At 40.2% G+C, this 21,703-nt stretch overlaps 1 protein-coding gene across 2 annotated transcripts in view; it reads right to left on the bottom strand.

Moving 5' to 3' along the window:
- LOC120586634 (SID1 transmembrane family member 1) overlaps positions 1-21,703 on the bottom strand; it is a 47,860-nt gene that overhangs the window by 6,832 nt on the left and 19,325 nt on the right. For both annotated transcript variants that reach the window (XM_039843028.1, XM_039843026.1), the window contains exons 8-21: positions 19,335-19,406; positions 17,839-17,984; positions 16,265-16,338; positions 15,212-15,278; positions 13,736-13,809; positions 12,571-12,694; positions 12,255-12,372; positions 9,501-9,637; positions 8,734-8,842; positions 4,280-4,356; positions 3,307-3,353; positions 1,662-1,767; positions 1,457-1,567; positions 360-473 (exon numbers count right to left, since the gene is read on the bottom strand). In XM_039843028.1, the coding sequence (XP_039698962.1) occupies positions 360-473; positions 1,457-1,567; positions 1,662-1,767; positions 3,307-3,353; positions 4,280-4,356; positions 8,734-8,842; positions 9,501-9,637; positions 12,255-12,372; positions 12,571-12,694; positions 13,736-13,809; positions 15,212-15,278; positions 16,265-16,338; positions 17,839-17,984; positions 19,335-19,406 (1,376 nt within the window). The remainder of the gene's footprint in view (positions 1-359; positions 474-1,456; positions 1,568-1,661; positions 1,768-3,306; positions 3,354-4,279; positions 4,357-8,733; positions 8,843-9,500; positions 9,638-12,254; positions 12,373-12,570; positions 12,695-13,735; positions 13,810-15,211; positions 15,279-16,264; positions 16,339-17,838; positions 17,985-19,334; positions 19,407-21,703) is intronic.

Genomic DNA, 21,703 nt, shown 5'->3' with positions numbered 1-21,703 from the left:
AATAACCTAATGTTATCGAATGTTTAGTGGACACCAAAACTGATTCCTGGGGGGATACTGGGCATGTGAGTTCTAATAACCAATTCAGTCCAAATGTTGTGCAGCTTAAGGAAAATCATTTGGTCACTCTGTGTCTTAAGATATTGAAGGGTAAAGAGAAATGAAAATAATGTCTAACCCAAGGATACAGTATAAAAAGAAAAAAAAAAGAGACAATCTGTACATTGAATTACAATGGCCACTTGCAAAGGGAAATTAGAGAGGAATACAGAAAAGGGTGTAAAGACGAGAGGAAGAGAAAAAAAGAGAGTACAGAATGTAAAGAGAAAAAATTAACTAAAAAAGTATTATAAACTTACCAAGAATGAGAAAAAAAGGGCAGTGGCAGACAGGAAGTGCCAGATGTCGTGGTCATCAAAGAAATCCAGCAGGATACACTCACGGTTCTTCTCCCGGGATTTGGCTGGGGTTCCCTGGAGGAAGGCGAGGCAGGACGTGGGCGAGCATTCCCACGGTTCAACTGCTTAGAGGGTTAGGCATCCAGAAAGCTACACAAATGCTACTAGATGCCTGGCTCAAAAAGTTAGCTTCCGAGGAAACACACGTTCACACAAAAACTTGTACACAAATGTTTACAGCAGCATCATTCATAAGAGCCCCAAGGTGGAAACAACCTAAATGTCTATCAACAGATGAATGGATAGATAAAGTATAGTGTATCTACACAATTGAATATTACCCAGCAATCAAAAGACATGAAGTACTGACACATGCTACAACATGAACGGATCTAGAAAACATTATGCCCCAAGTGAAGGAAGCCAGACCCAAAGGCTGCATACTATATGATTTCATTTGAATGAAATGTCCAGTATAGGCAGATCTATAGAGGCAAAAGATAGAGCAGTGGCTGCCCAGGTCCAAGGGCTTAGGGAGAAATGGGGAGTCTCTTTTTGGGGTGATAAAAAGTTCTAAAATTGATTGTGGTGATCGTGGAGATGGAGAGCGGACACTTCCTTGTTCTGTACCTCAACTATGTCACTAATTGCCTAGGCCTCAGCTTTCCAGTCTATGAAATGGATTTTTAAACACCTGCACCTGGATATCTGTTTATGCATTGTGATTACAATGAGAAAGGTGGAGAAGATACACTAATCAGGTTCGTGCACAAGTTAAACATCCCCTGGGAGCAGGCTCATAACAGAACACATAATGAAGATCAAAATTCGCAGAGTCTGTGGGGCTTACACACTTGCGAGAACAACCTCGATAATGATGACAACAAGCCATTCATTGGGCATTTATGTGTGAATATTAAAACTTTTAGAGAAACCTTTCGTTTTAGAGCATGTAAAAAAGATAAACAGCAACAAGCACATGAAGAGAGGGAGGCGGGACAGTCAAAAGGCAAGATGGAAAGAGAACATCTTCTTGGAAAAGAAAACTGTCCTCTTACCTCCCAGCTGCTGAGATTCTGGAAGAAAAAATACAGGGCGGCGGCCCACACCACAGCCGTGGCAATGATGCAGAAGAACGGGATGGGGAGGACCTTCTCGGAGCTGCGGAGCTGTGGGTGAGAAGCAGAGGCTGCCCAGCTGCCTGCACTGCCTGTGGAGGGCCTTAAGCGGTGAGGCTCCCAGTCTCCCCGCGGCCATGCTTACCTTCATGATGATGTAAAAGGCCAAGTAGAGCAGCAGGTTGCAGATGAAGATGCCCAGCATGTAGGAAGCAAAGTCCCTGGGTCGGTAGATGAGTCCAAAGAGGGCACTGAGCACATGGGGAGGAATTATTTTGCAGCCGTGAAGGGGGATTTGTAGCATTGGTGGCTTTTTCACTTTCCCACTCCCATTTTGTCAAGGAGGGGAATTTTTTAAAACTATGTTAATATGTTATAAGTGACTTTAAATTTATTACACTTCCTTCAGAATATTCATTTTTAATGATTGTAAGGTTCCCATAAGTGGATGTACTATAAAGAATCATCTTTCCTCCCTGGTTGAAATAAAAGAGTTTTCCCTCCCTCCTTTAGTTTTTCACTATTATAAAGAACACTGCAATGAATAAATGAATATCTTCAGACATAGTGTGCTTTTTTTTTTAAATTTAAGATGAATTTGTTGGACTAGATTATTAGACATAGAATTATCTCAATAATTGGCTCGACACACATTATCAAATTTTGGCTATCTATGATTTTTAGAATATCGATATTTATTAACCTGCCTTACGGAGTCACCAGGACTGTGTGGTCTACTCTCAAAGGGTAGTCCTGAAGAGCGTGGGAGGTGATCACCGCCAAGAATTGCTCATCTCCACTTGTCCCCACATAAAGAAGAGATTTTTCACAGGTATGACTCTTTCCCAAGGCAATCTCTGGAGTGATATTATGGGGAGTTCCTTCTAGAAGCATATGGTGCCCAAGTAATAGTCACATTCTCAAATGACTAGATTCTGGCTTCCTCTGAAGGTATGCCTCTTTCTTCATTCCGTTTATGTTTTAAAGGGCAGCAGGAGTAGAGAGCCATCTTTCTATCAGAGGTCACTAGCCTGGAGGAGCACATCAGCTAAGAACCACTAATAAAAGCAGCTAAACTTACTTATTTTTGAGGGATTAGTAAAAAACTCACTCGTGCACATTTTTGAGTTGAGACTAGGTTGTGTAAAATCATTACAGCTATCAAAAATATACATCTGTTGTACTGTTCTATTTTGAGGCCATTTGAAGAAAAAAGACCAAGGCAATAAAGGGGTGAGGGGAAGGAAGAAGAATAATATAGGTGGAGTAGGAAGAATGAGATCTAGAGGGAAAGAAATAAATAGAAAAGAGAGAGAGAGAAATGCCTACTGGGTAACCTTTATGGAAAGTTTTACAAAAAAAATTAAAACTATGTTGAAAATTTGTAACTACTAGAATAACATCTGTCCATCTGTCCATCAGTCTGTCCGTCCGTCCATCCATCCATCCATCCATCCATCCATCCATCCATCCATCCATCCATCCATGTATCTATTTTAGCCACATAGTTATAACAAATCTGATATTTGTCTTGTTGAGCAAATGAACTCAATGCATTAATGCACTGAACTCACTTCTTTAAGAGAGACCACTATTGATATTCGAGAATTTCCTAGAGTAGTCTTGGAGACCGAAAAAAAAAAAAAGTTTTTCTCAAATCTTTAGGGCAAGCAAAATCCTATGCTCTCCTTAATTTCAGATTTCTTTATAAAAATGACAGGCAAGGAAAGCTAAACCACAGTGTATGGACATTAATAAAGAGAAAAATGTGTTTTCCTAAGATTACTTACAAGGACCAGTTAACCAGATTCCCCACAATGAGCAATACCATTCTGTCCTGGAAAGGAAGAAAGAAAACATCAAAAAACCCTCCAGCCTCTGTTCTTTCACTTTTTAGTGCCTGTAGCTCCTATTCAAGCTCTGGGGAGGCTAAAAGATTTCTGTAAAAATCCTCCTGATTATAATCTATTAGCAGATATTGAGTGAACTCTTGTGTACCAGGCCCAAACAGCATCAATAGTTCTGACCACGACTCTGTGTAAAGACCGAGGCAATGGCTCAGAGGAGGTGCGAAATTTTCCCAAGGTCATTGGCCAGTGAGCCAAGACATAACTTTGAGCAGGGCCCTGATTCCTCTGCTCAGTGTAGAAATGTATAATATACTGAAAACGATAATGGAAAAAATTCTAAAACTTGTATTTCATCCATTAAGCAATAACCACAGGCTTGAAAAAAAAATATTCTTACTCATTATAAAAATCAAACAATGTATAAAAATCAAACCAATGTATAATGTAGAAAGCGTAAGTGCCTAATGAAAGTGATTGGAGTGACCATGTGTCCCAGTTTGCTCGGGACAGTCCTGGTTTATGCCTGCTGTCCTGGTGCAATTATTAGTAGCACCCCCTTTCACTTTCACAAGTGAAATAATCATACCTCTTTAGATGGTCATTTACAGGGACATCTGTCTTGATCCTTCCCCACAGCAACGATCACTATTTAGTAGTTTTATACATATATATTTTTCTTTTTTATATACTAGCAATGTTTCATGTACCAAAGTGGCACCATCCCAGCTTATTATTATTTTTTTATGAACAAGAAGAATAAACAACATGCTTCTTCCCCCTGACTGGACCTCAGCTCCCCTGGGCCATCTGGCCCTTTGGGTTTAGGGAGCTGGATGACTTCCCTGAGTCTGCCCCTCCTGCTAGTCCCCTGCTCTCTGGGAGAAGACCAAGGAACACAGGAGTATGCACATACCATGTACAGAGGCCGGCTGCACTGCTGGATGCAGTCCGTGTAGACCACCATAGCAGCCCGCCGGAAAATCCCCAAATCTGCCGATGACACAACCACATGGTAAGAAGGCTTATCAGAGATGATCCAAAATACTCCCATGTAGCTCAAGCTTTTGGGGCCAGGATGATGTTGTCTTCACCTCATAAAAACGATGCTTTGCTCCAAATGGGTGTGCAATAAATGTTAGCTTTAACAAATGGCACCCACACCATCTGTGCTTTCAGTGGAGAGTGTGCCACATCCATGGGTCATACTGCAGAAAGGCAAGCAAGATGGACACGAGTAACCAGCACTCACAAATAATTTGGGTGGCTGGCCAACCCTTCTATGGTCTCCTTCAGCTAAGTTTCCCTTTGTTTACAATTCACTCTAGCGGTTTCCTTTATAGCAGAGGTGTTATGGGGTTCCTCAAACTCACCTTAAAACATCTGCTTGCTCTAGAAGATTGGAAATCTTTGCTTGGAAAAGTTTTAATCTATATTTCTCAATGTGGTTATAAGTCAGTAAGAATTGAACCAAGGGGTACTGGGGCCTACTGAGCATGCTCAGAAAGCCTAAACCTGTACTGAATTAAAGGAATTTAGTTAAGATAAGGAGAAGAAGACAGGAAAGATGTTTTTAAAATGCAGTTTTTCAAAAAGACAGTATGAGACACAGCACGTGTGCATGTTATAATTATTATATGATTCAGGGCCACGGGTGGAGCTGTCTTTCTCGGAGCTGTTCACACCATAGACATCACATGCAAGGCTGGGTTTGCCTAAAGCAAACCGTTTAGAGAGGGCGAAGTTCAGCTCTGTTGCAAATGCTACTTCTCCTCTAGGCTACTCCTGGGATCAATTTAACCAGTTTCCACTAGACTAGATGCACTGAGGGAAGAAGGAGGAGAGGCAGGTCCACCGGATAGCCCAGAAGAGGCGAGGCAGCTGGGTTGGAGTGATCTTGGCCTCTGAGCCTCTGTCTGGCTCCCCCTCCCAACAAGCTGCCCAGCCTAGAAGGGAGTGCTTAGCGGGCAGATCTGGAAGGACAACCAGAAAACAATCTAGAACCCTGTGAAAGGCGGCTGAACATTACCTGTGTCAGACACATCTGAATCAGTGGGAAGCAGAAAATGAGGAAAAAAAAAAAAAAATCTCTGTAAGTAACCAAACAGAATAAAACTACTGGTCATTTCATTTTCTCTAAATAGATGACTTTAATTTTTCCTTTTTTTTTTTTTTTGTTGAGATATTTAGTGTTTTAAATTTAAATTCTATTTTCTGATTATAAAAGTAATGTTTGCTCATCATACAGAATGTGAAATTTTCCTGCCTGTCTCAGACATTCAGAAGTCTACTATTCCTCGAGGAAGGAATCAGGCTTTTTTCCCTCTCTGTCTCCTTTTGTGCACCACTTACAATTTATAATCGATTCTCTCTCATCCCTGTGGCCCTTTTCCAGGGCTCTGGTAGTACAGTAGTTCTGGGCAAAGTAGTTCTACAGTTTTCTGTCCTACTGTTGCCTTTCCTGTGTCCACGTTTATCTTCGTGTGTGGCCTCAGGGCCACGGAGAAAGGAAATGTGGTTTGAAAAAGCAAAGGCAGCTTATGAAATGGGTTGAGAGGTTGGTGTTACCTGAACCACTGTCCACTAACTCAACTTCCTGCCTTTGGACTAAATTTAGATGCGATCGTCGTCACAATGAAATAGAGAGTTTTCCATTTGACTCTGGTAAATCTATAACCACACAGGGAAGACTCCTGGGTCCAGAAATTGAAAATATTCAGGTAAGCTAGACACTGGCCATCTTCTATTTGCCCTTTCAGAACTACTTGCCACGTCTCTGTTCTCACTCTCCACGGATTGGGACACTGGGAAACCCCAGCAGGACACTGGGGGGACAGAGGAAGGTGAGTGAACTCAGAGTATGTACCTGCCTGGTACTCTCCCTGTGAGGTGGCCTCAGGCTGGCCGTGTCTGTCAGCCAACGGTCACTGTTCCTTTCAGAGTGGCTTCCTCTCCGTGATACTCTCTTTCCACATTTTAGTAACCACTTTTTCCCTGTCCTTTTGGGCTATGGATAGTAAAAGCTTCTCTGCTACTAACCCTCGGTTACCATGCTACCCCTTTCATTTTTCTTTACCCCACTCTTGTCTTATAAATAGTCCCTTTGTGAATAAATCTTTCTCAGTCTTTGTGTATTAATGGTCACCATTATATATACAGTACTTCCCCCTTATTTGTGATTTTGCTTTATGCAGTTTCAGTTACCCCTGGTAAACCAGGGCTTGAAAAAATTAAATGGAAAATTTCAGAAATAAACAGTTCACGTTTTAAATTGGGCGCCATTCCGAGTAGTGTGATATAATCTCACGAGTCCCGTGAGTTGGCCTGGGACTTGACTCATCCCTTTGTCCAGCGTCTTCATGCTGCGAATGTGCCCCACCCATTAGTCACTTAGTAGCCATCTTGGTTATCGGTTGGACTGTCAGTAGCTCAGTGTTTGTGTTCAAGTAAACCTTATTTTACTTAATAATGGCCCCAAAGTGGAAGAATAGTGATGCTGGCAATTTGGATGTGCCACAGAGAAGCTGTAAAGAGCTTTCTTGAAGTGAAAAGGTGAGTACAGGACAATAAGATATTTTGAGAGAGAAAGATTGACCACATTCACATAACTGCTATTACAGTAATTATGATTATTCTATTTTATTATTAGCTATTGTTGTTAATCTCTTACTCTGCCTAATTTATAAATTAAACTTTATGATAGGTGTGTACGTATAGGATAAAACAATATATATAGAGTTCAGTACTCTCTGTGGTTTCAGGAAGCCACAGGGGGTCCTGGAACATATTCTCCTTGAATAAGGGGGGACTACTGTTCTGGTTCTCTGAGAGAACCCAAAGCCACAATGATTCAAATTATTATTTTTTTTTTTGGAAGTTGACTTTGTATGACTTAACTCATCTTTCAGTCTGGAGGATGGAAAATAACCAGAGCACCAAACCACACGAACCACACAACCAGCAAATGATGCATCCCCTGGGGGATTTGGAGATACACTGGCTATGTTAGTGCCAAGGATAAATCTAATGACCATGCCAAAAAGGAAACCTAAACTGCCAAAATAAGAAAATGTTTTATTTGGTCTTACAGTCCTAAACAAGCCACCTGTTTATGTAGAATCACCACGAGCAAGAAGGATCTCAAATTTTAGAGGCCCTCGTGCCCCACTGAATGAGGAGTCCGCAGGGCAGGGGGACTACTTCTCTTTCTAGATCACATAGTGAATTCCCGACTCTAGAATTCCTGGCCTAGATGCCCTCGAGTTTGCTCTCAGAGCCTGCCTAGCTCCCTTCCCTGATCGTCTTCCTGAGGCAGATGGCACCACTAGAATATGCACCTCTATGGGCAGGGAGTGGTCATTCGGATGTTGAGCAAGGGAATCCATATGCATATTTGCGAGGCTCCTTCAGATACAGGACAGAGACGGAGGTGGGAAGAAAAAAGGGTGGGCTCTTCCATATAGCTCTGTTCTGAGGAACTGAGAATTCTAAATTTGAACCTGGACCTTTTAGGTTGTAATGAAGGCATATTATATTTATTAGTTTGTTGGTCATCCTTTCTGTCTTCCTTTCCTTTCCTTCCTTCCATATATTTAATAGTTTTTTAGTCTGTGTCATAACTTTAAAATTTTTACACATGTGATATGTGAGCTTTTATTTGAAATCTTGCCTTGGGCTCTACAAATATTAGGAGTGGGCCTATGTTTATATATAATGATTTTCCTTGACATATACAAAAGAATATTTAAGTCTGACTTCATGAACTTTAAAATGACTGGTGAAATGTAAATGCTCTAGAAATGACGTGAACCTGCTCCCATGTATGATGACTGACCAACAGCAGATCAGAAGCTGATTTCTGTAGAACATTCAGTGTTATAATGGTTACATTGTCGGAGGGAGTTCAGAAGGTGAGAATGGCAAGTTGGTCTCCAAAAGTTCCAGTCCCAGAAACTGAAAATAATATCTAATTCATTCTTGATAACCATTTAGCATGGTTAGAGAAATGCTCCTTTTATATACTACAAACCAAAAAACATCCCCTATGTAGAACTAGTGGTGTGATGATCGTACTGTTTTGTAAATACACTTTCAAAGTTTGGTGGGTTGTAAAGCACTTGGGACTTGGAGTTGGAGGTATGTGTCAGCTCTCAGGTATGGCAAGCTTAGTTTTTCAGGTGACTAAAACTAGTGATTATAGTTTATTGCAATCTTATAAAGGAGAGGAAGCTCTTGGAGAGAATGCATGCTATAAACACAACACAGAATTCAGAGTATGTGTTCACAGTGACCAGTAACACTTCTGTGAAGACAATGCTTTCTCAGGGTCAGTTAATCAGTGTGTTTAGTATAGAATAACGGGTGACTTACCTATCTTGAAACGACCCATGTAGTAGATCTGGGTGCTGAGGGCCAGAGAGGCCAGAATATGGATCGCAGAGAAGATGACCCAGAACCACACATCATTTTTTCCAAACACCTAGGAGTAAAGGTGGAAGTTATCTTCATCCGGGGGTTTTCCTAGAGAACTCACTAAAATCATCTGTCTCTCATTCCTGCATAAGGAATCAAAAACTGAGCAGTGCATGCATTTTGTTTTTTCCCTCCTTCTCTGAGCTCACAGGGATCTTACTGCATCCAAGGCAGGAAAAAGAATAGCCACCTGGCCAAATGAGAATGGAAAAGGGAAGAAACAAATGAAGCAGATGAACAACAAGAAGAAAGGGGCAATGGGTCTAAATTTGGGGGCGAATGCTCTTCAAATAACTGAAGACAACTAACACTTGTTATCCATGCACATTTAGAAAGTGGTTTCTGTTCGTTTAAGTCAGTCTCTCCAATCTTGTACATCTCTTTTGCAACCGCACATGAGTCAAGCCCCCGCTTTATATTAAAACTCTCCAGGGGTAGTTCTACAGGTGCCAATTACATTATTAAAAATAACTAGCCAAATAACTAAAGTGCCACAAATGGATCAATGATGAGAGTGTACCATGAACCAAAGATTATAATTAATTCAATTCTGTTCACCTGAGCTCCAAAACAAACAAAAAATGAAAAAAAAAAAACCAACAACGAATCCCTCCTTAGGGGAAACTTTTTGAAAGTCAGGCTGAAGGCTGTGGGGAGGGACGCACCACTCCAAGGACGGTGAGGGTGATGACCAAGGCAAAGGAGGCATAGGCAGCGTAGGCGCTGGCGTTGATGTCCGGGTGGCGGGTCTGATACAGCTTCAGCATGCAGAGGCCGGCAATCATGTACATGAAGGAGGTGTCTGAGGGCACAGAGGAGGAGCCAAGACAATCAGGATCCAGTAGCAACAGAGAGGTTTCTCTTCAGCCTCAGAAAACCCCCTCCTTTCAGGCCTTGGCATCTTTGCTGCCCTTGGACTACGCGGAGACCTTCAACATGCCTTCCTCCCCAGGCACGTGCTTAGGCAAATCCCACATACTCCACTTCTGAACCCCTCCAAGGCTGTTCCTAGTTCACAGGAGGAAAGTATCTGATGATATAATATATAATTAATTGACTATCCCCACTTGCAGAAGTATTTGCGTTTGAATGCTGGTGTTCAACAACAATGACTAAAGAAGTCCAGCGGTGACAGTTAGGGCAGTGTGACAATAAAATGAATCCTAGGTGGGTGTAGGAGGTCCTTCTCAGCATCCTGAAATATAACCACATTGATTACTGCTCCTATATAGCTCTATAGCCTAGGGGTGGAAAACAGCTAGAAATTGAACATGGTTTAGCTGCATGCGAGTTACAGAAATGCAATTAAAACGATGCAATGCCCCATGTTACTAAAAAATTAAGAATTTAAATGTCCGACAATAACACATGCTAGTGATGATGTGGGGCAACGGGAACTCTCACACAGCTAGCAGGAGTGGGAATTAATACTCCGGAGAGAAACTTGTCAGTTTTTGGTAAAACAGAAGAAGATGCATATCTTCCATTGCAGGTGACCCCCAAATTCTACTTCTAGGTATCCTAGGGAACCTCTTTCACATGTACAAGAGCCATACATAAGGATATTCACTGCAGCACTGTCTGTAATAGCAAAATATTGGCAACATCTAAATGTTGTTCAATAGAAACGCTGATAAATGTGGTAAATTTTTAGTACAGAATATGACAGTCCTTAAAAATAAATGAACTAACTGTCCTTGATTCAATACTGATAAATCTTAAAAACATATTACTGGATGAAAAAAGAAGGTTGCAGAATACAGAGTGATAAATTAATATTAATTTTCTAGGAATGTAGTAAAACTATAAAAATAAACTGGAAGGATAAATACCAAATTAATCATAGTTAATGACCATAATTATTCATTTGATTCCTATGATTATGATTATGAAATGATTATTATTTCTTTTTGGGAAGGAAAGAGGGGAATAAATTTGGAAAGCAGTTCAAAACAGGACCTCAACATTATACAATGTTTTATTTCTTAAAAAGTAGATTTAAGGCAAATATTTTTAAATATTGGCATTTGTGTATGGAATGGTGAATAATATTGTTCTCTACAAATATCTTTATTAAAACTGTTTTCTAATTTTAAAATATTAAAATATGACAGAATTTCTGTGGTGTTCTGAATTAACAGGCAGAGGCTAGAGCACAAACATAAAAATGACTGTTTTAAAAATCCTTATACTTGAGTGAGGAGGACAGTGTGAGCTGCCGACTATTAGAGTCAGCTCTTCCCTTCTTCCTTCCTGACAGCATCTCGGTACTAACTCAGATATCTTGGTCCTGTTTTCAATTCAGAAACACACACCCTTCCTGCCGATTTGCTTCCAGAAGTTTAGCTCCACCCCTGGTTCTAGGGATGGGTCTCATTGGTCCAAAACAGCGGTCCCCAACCTTTTTGGCGCCAGAGACCAGTGCTCTGATAAGAATCTAATGTCTAATGATCTGAGGTGGAGCTGAGGTGGTAATGCTACTAGCACTGGGGAGAGGCTGCAAATACAGATGAAGCTTCACTCACTTGCCCACCGCTCACCTCCTGCTGTGCAACCCAGTTCCTAACAGGTCACTTATGGGTACTGGTCTGCGGCCTGGGGGTTGGAGACCCCTGGTCTAGAAGTAATACCATCTCCTTTGCCACTGCAATTGGTGTAGCAATCTCGGCTTGAGCTAACCAGCACATGGCAATGATTCTGGAATGGGCTCATGACTGTTTATGCTATTGAGGTATGAGGGTACATTATCTGGGGGAGTTTGGAAAAGAAATTTCCTTGCTCTTAAATGAAGGCTGTTGGAAGCCAGCTTGCTGTGTCTTCCAGACATTGTTGTTTGGAGATAGGAAGCCAGAACCTGCAGTGGCCATATTTGCCACCATGTGTTCCCTGATAGCCTGAGCATAAAAGCAACATGCAGGCTAGGCCTAAGGAAGGGATGTGAGAAGTGGAGCCAGAGCCACCAGATAAACCAACCATAAGTCCTTTCTACCTCTGGAGTTTCAGATGGTAAGCTGATAAATGTTGTTATTATTTAATCCAATTTGAATTGGCTTTTTTGTTAATTTCATCTCAAAGCAGTCTAACTGCTAAATTAGGCCAAATTACACTGAAGGACCTATACAGATGTTGTTGGTGAATTCTATCTGACTTGCTGCCCAATGCTTACCCCATGGCCCAGGTGCAGATCTAGCCATGAGGTCATCATTCAGTGTTGAGAGTTTTCTAGTCTGAAAGGAGGTCAGAGAGGAAAAATGGTACAATATGTAGAAAACATACCCTCGGATGAGGTGTCCTCAGATCATTCAGCTCATGTAAAATGTCATTTAATTCTTGCAAGTATAACCTTGGCATTTGTGGGAGGATCCCAGGACAAGACTCCTATAACTCAAATCTGTGTAGTTGACATAAATTCTAATTACCGAATTGGAAGTTGGAGTAATTAGGGCAGACATGGTAACAGGCACTGAGTACTCCTTCCATCATCAATGCAATGCCCATAGCATAGAAGAGACCAAAGTGTTTGGGAATCCCATACTCCTGAAAAAGGAGACAGCATGGTCAATAGAAAGATACCAGAGAGTGACAGCCACGGAATCTGGATGCCCAAGCTTCTGGCCTCAAGCATCATAGTCCATCATCACACTATCAAGCCAGATGTCCCTTTTCTTTGTGGATCCTGTTTGGAATCATAACCCCTCCCAGCTCCCACTTCCGATTTATCCACCTTCTTCTCACCATGGCAAAGATGTCCTTGGCTTCCAGGGCTCTTCGATGGAGAATGTCCCGGCGCAAGACTACCAGAAGGAAGAGGAAGCCCAGGAGCACATGGCCGAGGTTACTGAGAATGTTGTTGAATGCACTAAAGGGGCGAGAGAGAAACCATGAGAGTCAGGCAATCAAAGAGATTCAGAGAATGAATTCACAAATTAGTGAAAGAACTCAGCATTCCATGTTTTCCACCACTAAGCTTTTCATAAGATTTTGAGACTGGAGAATCATCAGAGAGCATCTTTAACCTTTCATTTTTGAGTACTTAGCCTGTGAAATGTGTTTGTTCCTTCTCAGGATGCTCACTTCTCTTCTCTAACTTTCCCAATTCTCTGGGGTCCCAATGGCACTGGCATGGAATAAATCCTGAGAAGGCCACTCCAAAGGTGAGTAGTTTGGCCAAGTGTTTCAGCTACACGGTGAGAGGGAAGTCTTATAGATGGAAGTTGGAAGTATAGTTCCTGTACTGTACTGGTGCTCATTAGTAGTACTTTTCTTATTTCTTATTATTGTGTCAGTGCTCAGCTCTGTAACTATGAATTTCAGGATAACTGTCAGCGGGTTATAGCCACTGGCTTTCATTCAGGAAACTGAGGCTAGTTCAGTTCTGAAACAAGAAGCCAGGCTCCCAACTCTCAGACAAATGCTCTTTCCACTGTACCATGTTCTGGTGGCTATAGCATGGTCTTGGAGGCAGCGAGCATGGGTTCAAGTTCGAATATCACTGACAGCTGAGGGACCTTCAGCAAGGCCTTACTTTTCTAAACCTTAGTGTCTTCATCTAAAAAGAGGGATGTTAATAATAATACTATCTTTCACATGAGATTGTTTAACGGATTGAATGTACTAGCAGCTCATACCCATGGATGAATGCCATTACAGCTAGGGACCTGATGTTTTAAAAAACAGCCCTGCCCTCTTCTCAGCAGATTATTCTTAAGAATGTTCCCTGAGGCCTTATGCAGGAATGAAAGAAGCACACCTGATCTCAACTTCTTGATTTTATTCCTCTTTATCCTTGACTGGGGTAGTTTTCCACAGATGTTTTTAGTATTTTTAAAAACAGTTATCACAACATTACACAGAAAGGCATCTCTAAACGCTGCACGGGAAACAAGAGGACTGCACTTACCTCAGGACACCCAAGGGGTGAGCACAGAGGAAGTTGTAGTAGCAGATGTCTTGGTTGCCAGTGACATTTACCACCTGCAAAATCAAGAGCGAGAAGAGGAGATGCAGTTTTTCTCCATTCCCTGAGCTCAGCCTGAAATCACACAAAGCAGACACTGCTCACAGTGATACACACTGTCAGTAATTTACAGAGCACCTCAACAGGGCTGAGTCATTATCTGCTACCTTTACACAGCATAGGCACATTTCCTTTAAATTCTACCATCTTGCTTTGAATTGAAATATTCTGTGTCTTCCATTAAATGGTTTCAAGATAGAATTCAACTAAGTTTCCTTTGTTCTCATGATAAAAGGAGTATGAAAGGATGCTGACATTGGAACCTGCCTATTAGGACTGTCATGATACATCCTATTTTCTAGATGAATGCTAGGAGGATATGGAGCTGTCCCATCCTCTGCATGAGAATGATACACATGCAGGTAGACATGAAAACATGGGTGTTCAGTTTTCCATATTTATGACCATCTCTATCATTAGAAACCTTCCTAGACCACGGAACAATCCATATCTTCTGACAGGGCCCCAAAGTATTCAGAGAATATTTAGATTATAAACTGTGGCTCTCAAACCTCATAGAGTCCTTTTCCTCATCGTGTAATAAGCATGGAATTGGCTAAATATTATTAGATTATTGGCTTTCAAACATGGTTGTACCTTGGAATCATTGGGAGTTTGATCAATACCGATGCCTGGTTTCACTCTCAGAGAATCTGATCTAACTGCTATGGGGTACAGCTTGGATACTGGGATTTTAAAAAATTCCCCAGATGATTGTAATGCATAGCAAAGTTTGAAAGCCACTGCATTAGAAATACTTTCAGCCTCATGCTGTTCTAAATGGGCTTCCACATATAAAATAAATCTTAGAGAAAGTCACTTAAGTGACTTGGACCCTAGGGTCAGGGAGTGGTGAGGATTCTCAAGCTGTTTTGACTACTATTTTTTCTTTATTCTAGTTTGTATTTTAGGGTTTTAAAATTTTAATATTTTATTACCTTTGTGAAGCTGTTTTTACTTTTACAAAAAAATATTTCCCCTTAATGAGAGGGCACAGGCTAAATTAGACATCAGATTTCCTTGTTTTGGTCTGGAACTTTATTTACTCATTACTCCATAATGTTCAAAAGTTCAGACTGGTAAATAATAGACACAATTGATAGGTACTATGAATAAACGAGTGCAAGGTAATAATTTCAGATTGGTAGACAAAATAATTCAAGAGGTTCCAGGTCCCTCTGTGATAAAACAATTGGGAACTAGATTTAAAGGTCAGTCAACGATGAAGCAATGGAGAAGTCCAATTGGAACCCAAGTGCGAAATCAATTCTTGGACCTATCCCAAGTTATACCTTTCTCTGTAAGTCACAACTCCCTGCAGTGTGAAGCTTGGATTCTGGGGTTCAGGGCAGCACTTACTGTTTGGTAGGTGATGACCAGCTGGATCACAGGTAGTGCATAAAACACAGCGATAGTGATAATGTTCCTATGCAGGCAGAAAGGACAAGAAATAGTTATTTCCAAATTAACAATGGAATCTTTGCTCATTTTTTAAAAAAAGAATGCTTCCACCCCATGACTCCCTAGTCAACTTGCAAAAGCAATTAGAAACATTATGTGGTTTCTGTTTCTCCAGTCATTTGTAAAACAGTGTAAATAATACTTGCTCTGGTTTAACTAAATTACTAATGAGAGCCTATCTCTTAAAGATGCTGTTAGATTAAAAGCGATCAGAGTGTTAAGTATTGAGAGATGGATCACATGAAGGGATGCGACTCTCTTAGATACCTCGTAGTTCCAAAATGATGGTCCCACTATGAAATTCCATGTGGTCCCCATTGTTTCTTGTTTTCCTCTAATATCTGTATCCAATTAAAGGGCATCCTTCCAGAGAAAAGAATGGGAAGGGCTGTCACAGTGTCAGCTTAGGGTTTCTGAGAGGAGGGAGGGGTCCCTGCCAGGCAACTCAGACTCTCAGCTTGAAGGGAGGCTGCATCTGTGTGTTTGACTATCGCAGGTCTATTTATCATTGGCTGGTGGTATCATCTCCTCTTAGGATAGTTTCCTGCTACTCTGAGGTGCTCCAGGCACCTAGTCCCTGAAATCACTGCTTCTTCCAAGAGCAGGACCTGGTGAGGAAAAGAGGGAGTGGCTGTAGTTTAGTGTGCCTCAGGGAAGGTAGTTACACTAATGTCATCATTACGTTATCCTTCTAGAAGAGGATTCAGTGTACTCCCTAAACACATGGGGTTCTACTACCATTCTTATTTTTCTTTGTATTTATTACATTTAGGGTTGGTTACCTTTTGTAGTTTATTTTTGTTTTTTCCTATGAAATATGAAATGCATCCTTGAAACATCTATACCTGTACCTCATTAAACACTGAAACTTGTGACATCAGTGACTGAATTATACAAAGAAAACTTTAATTTTACTAAAGATAACTATGGTCCTGCTGGTCATCTACTCACCAAAAATAAATCTTATATTTTTTGCTGACAATTCTCCGGTCCTTCCTGGACAGATCTGACAGATAAAGGAACATCTGCGATGACAAAGAAAAAGAGAATGCACAACTGTACTTGCTTTTTTTTGCATAAGAGACAAAAGAGAGCTTTACAAATTTCAATTCCATCTCTCACTAGAGATTAACATTATTTAACAAGACTTTTCTTTTAATTTTGCTTTTCCCAGGATACCTTAATGAAAATCCTAGTATTTCCTTTGGAATATTAAAGATTGGCTGATGTGGGAAAACTATTAGGTGTCGAATATTTCTTATAGCTCAAGAACTGGTTTCCCAGTTTTCAGCGATGCCCACTGTGTGGTTCCTAAATTATAAAATCGAAACCATGCAATTCACTTTCATATCTTTTACTGGATATGAACACAATATAAAAAAATATATGCCAGAAAGAAACAAACTTTACTTTTGAAGGATGACATCTAAAGAACCAGAAGGTCTTTCTAGGTGCACCCCTCAGTGAATCTTTTCTTCCATCTGGTTGGATCCTTTCCTCTTTTAATGTCCCCAGGAGCCACTTCAAACCCTGAGAGTGTTTTAACACTGTTCTCTTTAACGCTCTCATTTTCTTCTTCCAGAAAAAAATGCCAATTAGGGTATTGCTCTTAGTGTGTAGTTATGTTTTATCTAAAAAGCCCTCTGGGGAACAACAAGTGTTAGTGAGGATGTGGAGAAAAGGGAACCCTCATACTTTGTTGGTGGGATTGCAAATTGGTACAGCCACTCTGGAAAACAGTATGGAGGTTTCTCAAAAAATTAAAAATGGATATCTTTTGACCTAGCAATTGCACTTCTGGGTATCTATACGAAGAAAACCAAACCAATAATTCATAAAGATCTATGCACCCTGTGTTCATGGCAGCACAATTTACAATAGCCAAGATATCGAAACAACCTACATGTCCATCAACAGATGATTGGATAAAGAAGTTACGGTTCACATGTACAATGAAATATTACTCAGTCATTAAAAAAATGAAATTCTACCATTCACAACGACATGGATGAACCTAGAGGTTATTGTGCTGAATGAAATAAGTCAGACAGAAAGATAAATACCATATGATTTCACTTATATGCAGAAGCTAAGGAACAAAAAGAACAAACCAATCAAAAACAGACTCACAAATATAGAGGACAGTCTGGTGATGGCCAGAGGGGAGCGGGGTTAGGAGTCTGGGAGAAAGGGGTAAAGGGTTAAAGAAGTACAAATTAGTAGTTGATAGATAGTCATGGAGATGGGGAGCATGGCATATGGAATGCAGTCAGCTGTATGTAATGGCTAGGTGTAGAGCTAGAGGAGAGAAAGAGCAATTAGGGGGATTGTTTTATAAACTATATAAATATCTAACTGTGTACATGAAACTAATAATAAAATTAAGTTAAAAAAAAAAACCCTCTGAGAAATTTCACTTCTCTTAAAGGGAGAGAAAAAAATAAAGGAAACTAAGGCATTGCTAAAGTTGTATTCAGCTTTTGAATTTTCTGCCCTTTTTAGAGAGTATGTCCAGGCAGTGGTACCTTGGTCCGGATGATATTCTTATCACTCTCAATGTCTGGCATGGTATCGAAGTCACTTTCCTCCACAGAGCTGTCTGTGTCAGACTGGCATGGCTTCCCACCATCAGAGGAGGACATCTGCCTGCCAGGACTGGAGTTTGACTCATCTGAAACAGAGAACACTCATCTGCCTTCCAAAGCCAAGAAGAACCCATGGAGCCCATTCTTCTCTGCAAAAAGCACTATGCTGACTCATTCTCGAAAATGTTGTATTGGCAAAAACTAACTCCTTACCCACGACACATGATTTTTCTCTCAATTCGTCCTCAACAGATTTTTAATCTTCTTCTCCTCCTATTTTTATATTTATATTGTCTATTTCTAAGGCTGAATATGTATTAATATACAGACATCTGCTCTGTTAACTATTAGAGGCAAAAATAATATGCTATATTTCATTTTTCATATTTTAAAATATGAACATAAATATATAAACATACACATGCAAGTAGTTATGTATGGCACCTACCACACATACATGTAAACACACACATATCCAGCAGCTTTCATGGCTATGGATGAAGTATTTGTATACGGAAATCCCCCACATGCCACATCTACGATTACATAACAAAAACAATATTCTCAGGGAGAAGAAGCCTTGTGTTCCTGTGAATGTTTCCCAGAGCAGATGGGAATTTGTGCAGCTTGATGAGCACATGAGCCGAGGCTACCTTCTGCTTTATTTCTTCTGTTCAGATGGTTAAAAAAAAAACTCAAAAAAACCCTGTTCTGGCAGAGACAGAAATAAGTTGCCTGCACGGAGCCCACATGCTTCTCAAAGTTATATAATAATAGGGCAGGAATACAGGATTCCAAGTTCCTCTACACTGACATTTTAAGGTGCATCATTCGTAGGCCCATAAGCATCATGGAAGTGCGTACAAGCATCAAAGCACTCCTGCTCTAAGAAGACAGGGCTAGGAATTCTGTTCCTTTCAGGCCACTTAATGAACACTGGGGGTTGCTATGTGAATGACAGTATGGCAGTGAGCAGGTTCAATTACGAAGTTAGCCAGAATGAAAGATTGTTAGGCTTTAGCCACGTTCACCTGCAGCACAGCCTTAGTCTTCTGATCACACTTACTCCACTGAAACCTGAGAATGAAACAACTGGTCATTTGTGGCTGGGCTCCCTGATATCAGACTTTGACACACCTTTTATGTCCTAAATTCAGGCTGGGTATGAAAAAAAAAACCCCATGGGGGTCTTGGGTGTTGATGGCAACCATTGCAAGGAATTCTACTCGAGGCTAGCAGATTCAAGAAACAATAATAAATGTGGAGAAAGTTAGAATTAGAAGGAACATTCCAGGTTATCCAACCAATTTATTTTATAAAGACAGTGCAATCTTATGTAATGACTGCCTTGCCCACTCTCTCAGTTATTAGGAATTCTCCTAATTCTCTGGAGAATTAGGAAACACTTCCATGAATGGACTCATTGTAGGAAATACCTATTGCCCCATAATTGCTCCCTTCAGGTGTGCTGGCAGCAATGGGATGTGATACCGCCATATTTCCAGATCCTGTTAAAAAGAAAAGCAAAGAGACAAACTTTATGTCCAGTTTCTAAAACAAAAGAACACAACTCTTAGCAGTTTGAATCATCAGGCTACAATATTTTACATTTGATTTTCTTTTCACTCTAATACAGGAGTCACCAAACTATGACCTGCAGGGCAAATCTAGCTTGCCACATTCTTTTAGTGTGGTCCTTGAATTAAGAATGGTTTATAAATTTTTAAGTGGTTGGGGAAAACAATCACAAGAATAATAATATTTCATGAGAAGTAAAAATTATATTAAATTCAAATTTCAGTATTCATATATAATGATATAAATTCATATATATCTCGTGAATTAGTCCCTCTCATTTGGGTATGTCTATGGCTGCTTTTGGCTACACTGGATTGGCAGCATCGAGCAGTTGTGACAGAGACTATATGGCTGGAAAAGCCTGAAGTATTAACTATTTGGCACTTTAGAGAAAAAAGAAATTTCTGATTCCTGCCTGATGGTGTTGCAGAATTATAAGAACAAAGGAGCACAGGTCCTGAAATCACTGTGAGGAAGGCCACCACTGAATAGAAACACCAGAAATAAACTTTTATGATTAAAATACTGTAATTTGGAGGTTTATTTTTTATACCAGTTAGCAGTACCCTCACCATAGGCAGAATAAGCGTAGACAGGAAGGAAATTACTGCACTCCTTGGAGCAATAAATGACGACAACACAAACCAAGGATGTGGAGGAATATTGGTTATTCTGAGGGATATTTAGGAGATAGAATTGGCGTATCTGTTGTCAAATCGTTGTTGGCTGTGAGAGAAAAATAGATGTGAAGATAGTGTTCCTCAAACTTTTCCAAGTTAGCACTCCTCATAATGGGGGGAGGTGAGGAGTCATTCTTCTGGGAGTCTGGGGGTGTCATCTGGAACCACCCTACCACAAGCATTGGAGAAAAATGTCTCCCAATCTTCTCATTGGTTATTAGGCAAGACGCTAACCCATTGAGTTTATCTATTTGTGAAAGTTGGGTGATGCTTAATAAAGAGAGCAGAAACCACAGATAAGCAGGTATCTGGGCAGTTTCTCGGACTCTGACTTAGTGCCACTATTTTTCAGGAACCACACTCATGTGGAGATGCACAAGAACGTTTTTCCACTGCCTTCTGTGCTTTACCCTGGATCTGGGTTATTGTCGGGCTGGTGGGAATTTCTTATTGAAATCTTTCTGAGAGGTGAGATTGCTTATTTCACAATACAGGCAAAAAAGTCTGTGAGTTAACTTGTCAATCTCTTGTATATTGCAGGGGGAATGTATTTTCAGTGGAGATACATAATTGAGAATATTCTTTACTATTCTCATTAAATAAATAAATACATACATACATAAATATATTTTCATCTCTTCATTGAAAATATGGTTCATTATATTTTACATTAATGCCGCAGTGCATCACGCATGTAAAAGAACCAAAAGCCTCAAACAATTCATCGTTTGTCACAGTCAATGCTCTTATTCTGGCTCTCAGATTTCATTCCCACTGGTGGGCAGTAAAAACATTTGGTTTTGCAAAGCAACTTTGTAGGCTTTATCATGTGTTTTACTTTTTCTATGTCCATTCATTTCCTCCGTGAAGAAAAATAATTAAATACCAAGTTCAAAATATTTCACCTGATGATGAGAGACAAATCTGATGACCTTAGAGACTCAATTTCTTTCCTTACTTTGGCTCATCCATAAATATGTAACATGGAATCAAAACCATCTATTCTTTTCATCCAACTTCAAGGCAAATAAAAAGGTTATTTTCAGACTCTTAAGTATGAGAGATTAAACCTTTTGAGCAAAATAACAGTATTATGGGAAGATGTTGCCTACAATTTGACTGACTCTTTTTGACCTAGGACAGATTTGGTCATAGTTATAGCATATGGTTGCTGCTTGTTTCTCTGCTGCTGCTACTATCGACTATAATGAGTACTAATATTATTACCGCCACCACTACTATTGCTACTACTACTAATGCTACTGTTACGATTACTGCGGCTGCTACTCCTATCCCCATTGCTCGCTAATGTTTATTGAAAACTTACCCTTCTGAGTTCTTTATAAGAATTTAAATTTTTCAACAACCCTATATGGTTATCACCATTTTAAAGGTGACGAAAGGGAAGCCCTGAGAAATCAAGTAATTGATAAGATAGTGGATGAATAGTGGCTCATTGTATTGGTCTCAGTTAAAATGTACCTACTTAATTGAAAAAAAAAATACAAGGATTTTCCCTTCAAAATATGAATAACTGGGAGTAAGCA

This window comes from Pteropus medius, unplaced genomic scaffold (genome assembly GCF_902729225.1).
Source record: "Pteropus medius unplaced genomic scaffold, Ma_sr-lr_union100, whole genome shotgun sequence".
Classification (NCBI taxonomy): Eukaryota; Metazoa; Chordata; class Mammalia; order Chiroptera; family Pteropodidae; genus Pteropus; species Pteropus medius.
The sequence above is the reverse complement of the archived record's forward strand: the minus strand, read 5'-3'. Positions and strand labels throughout refer to the sequence as shown.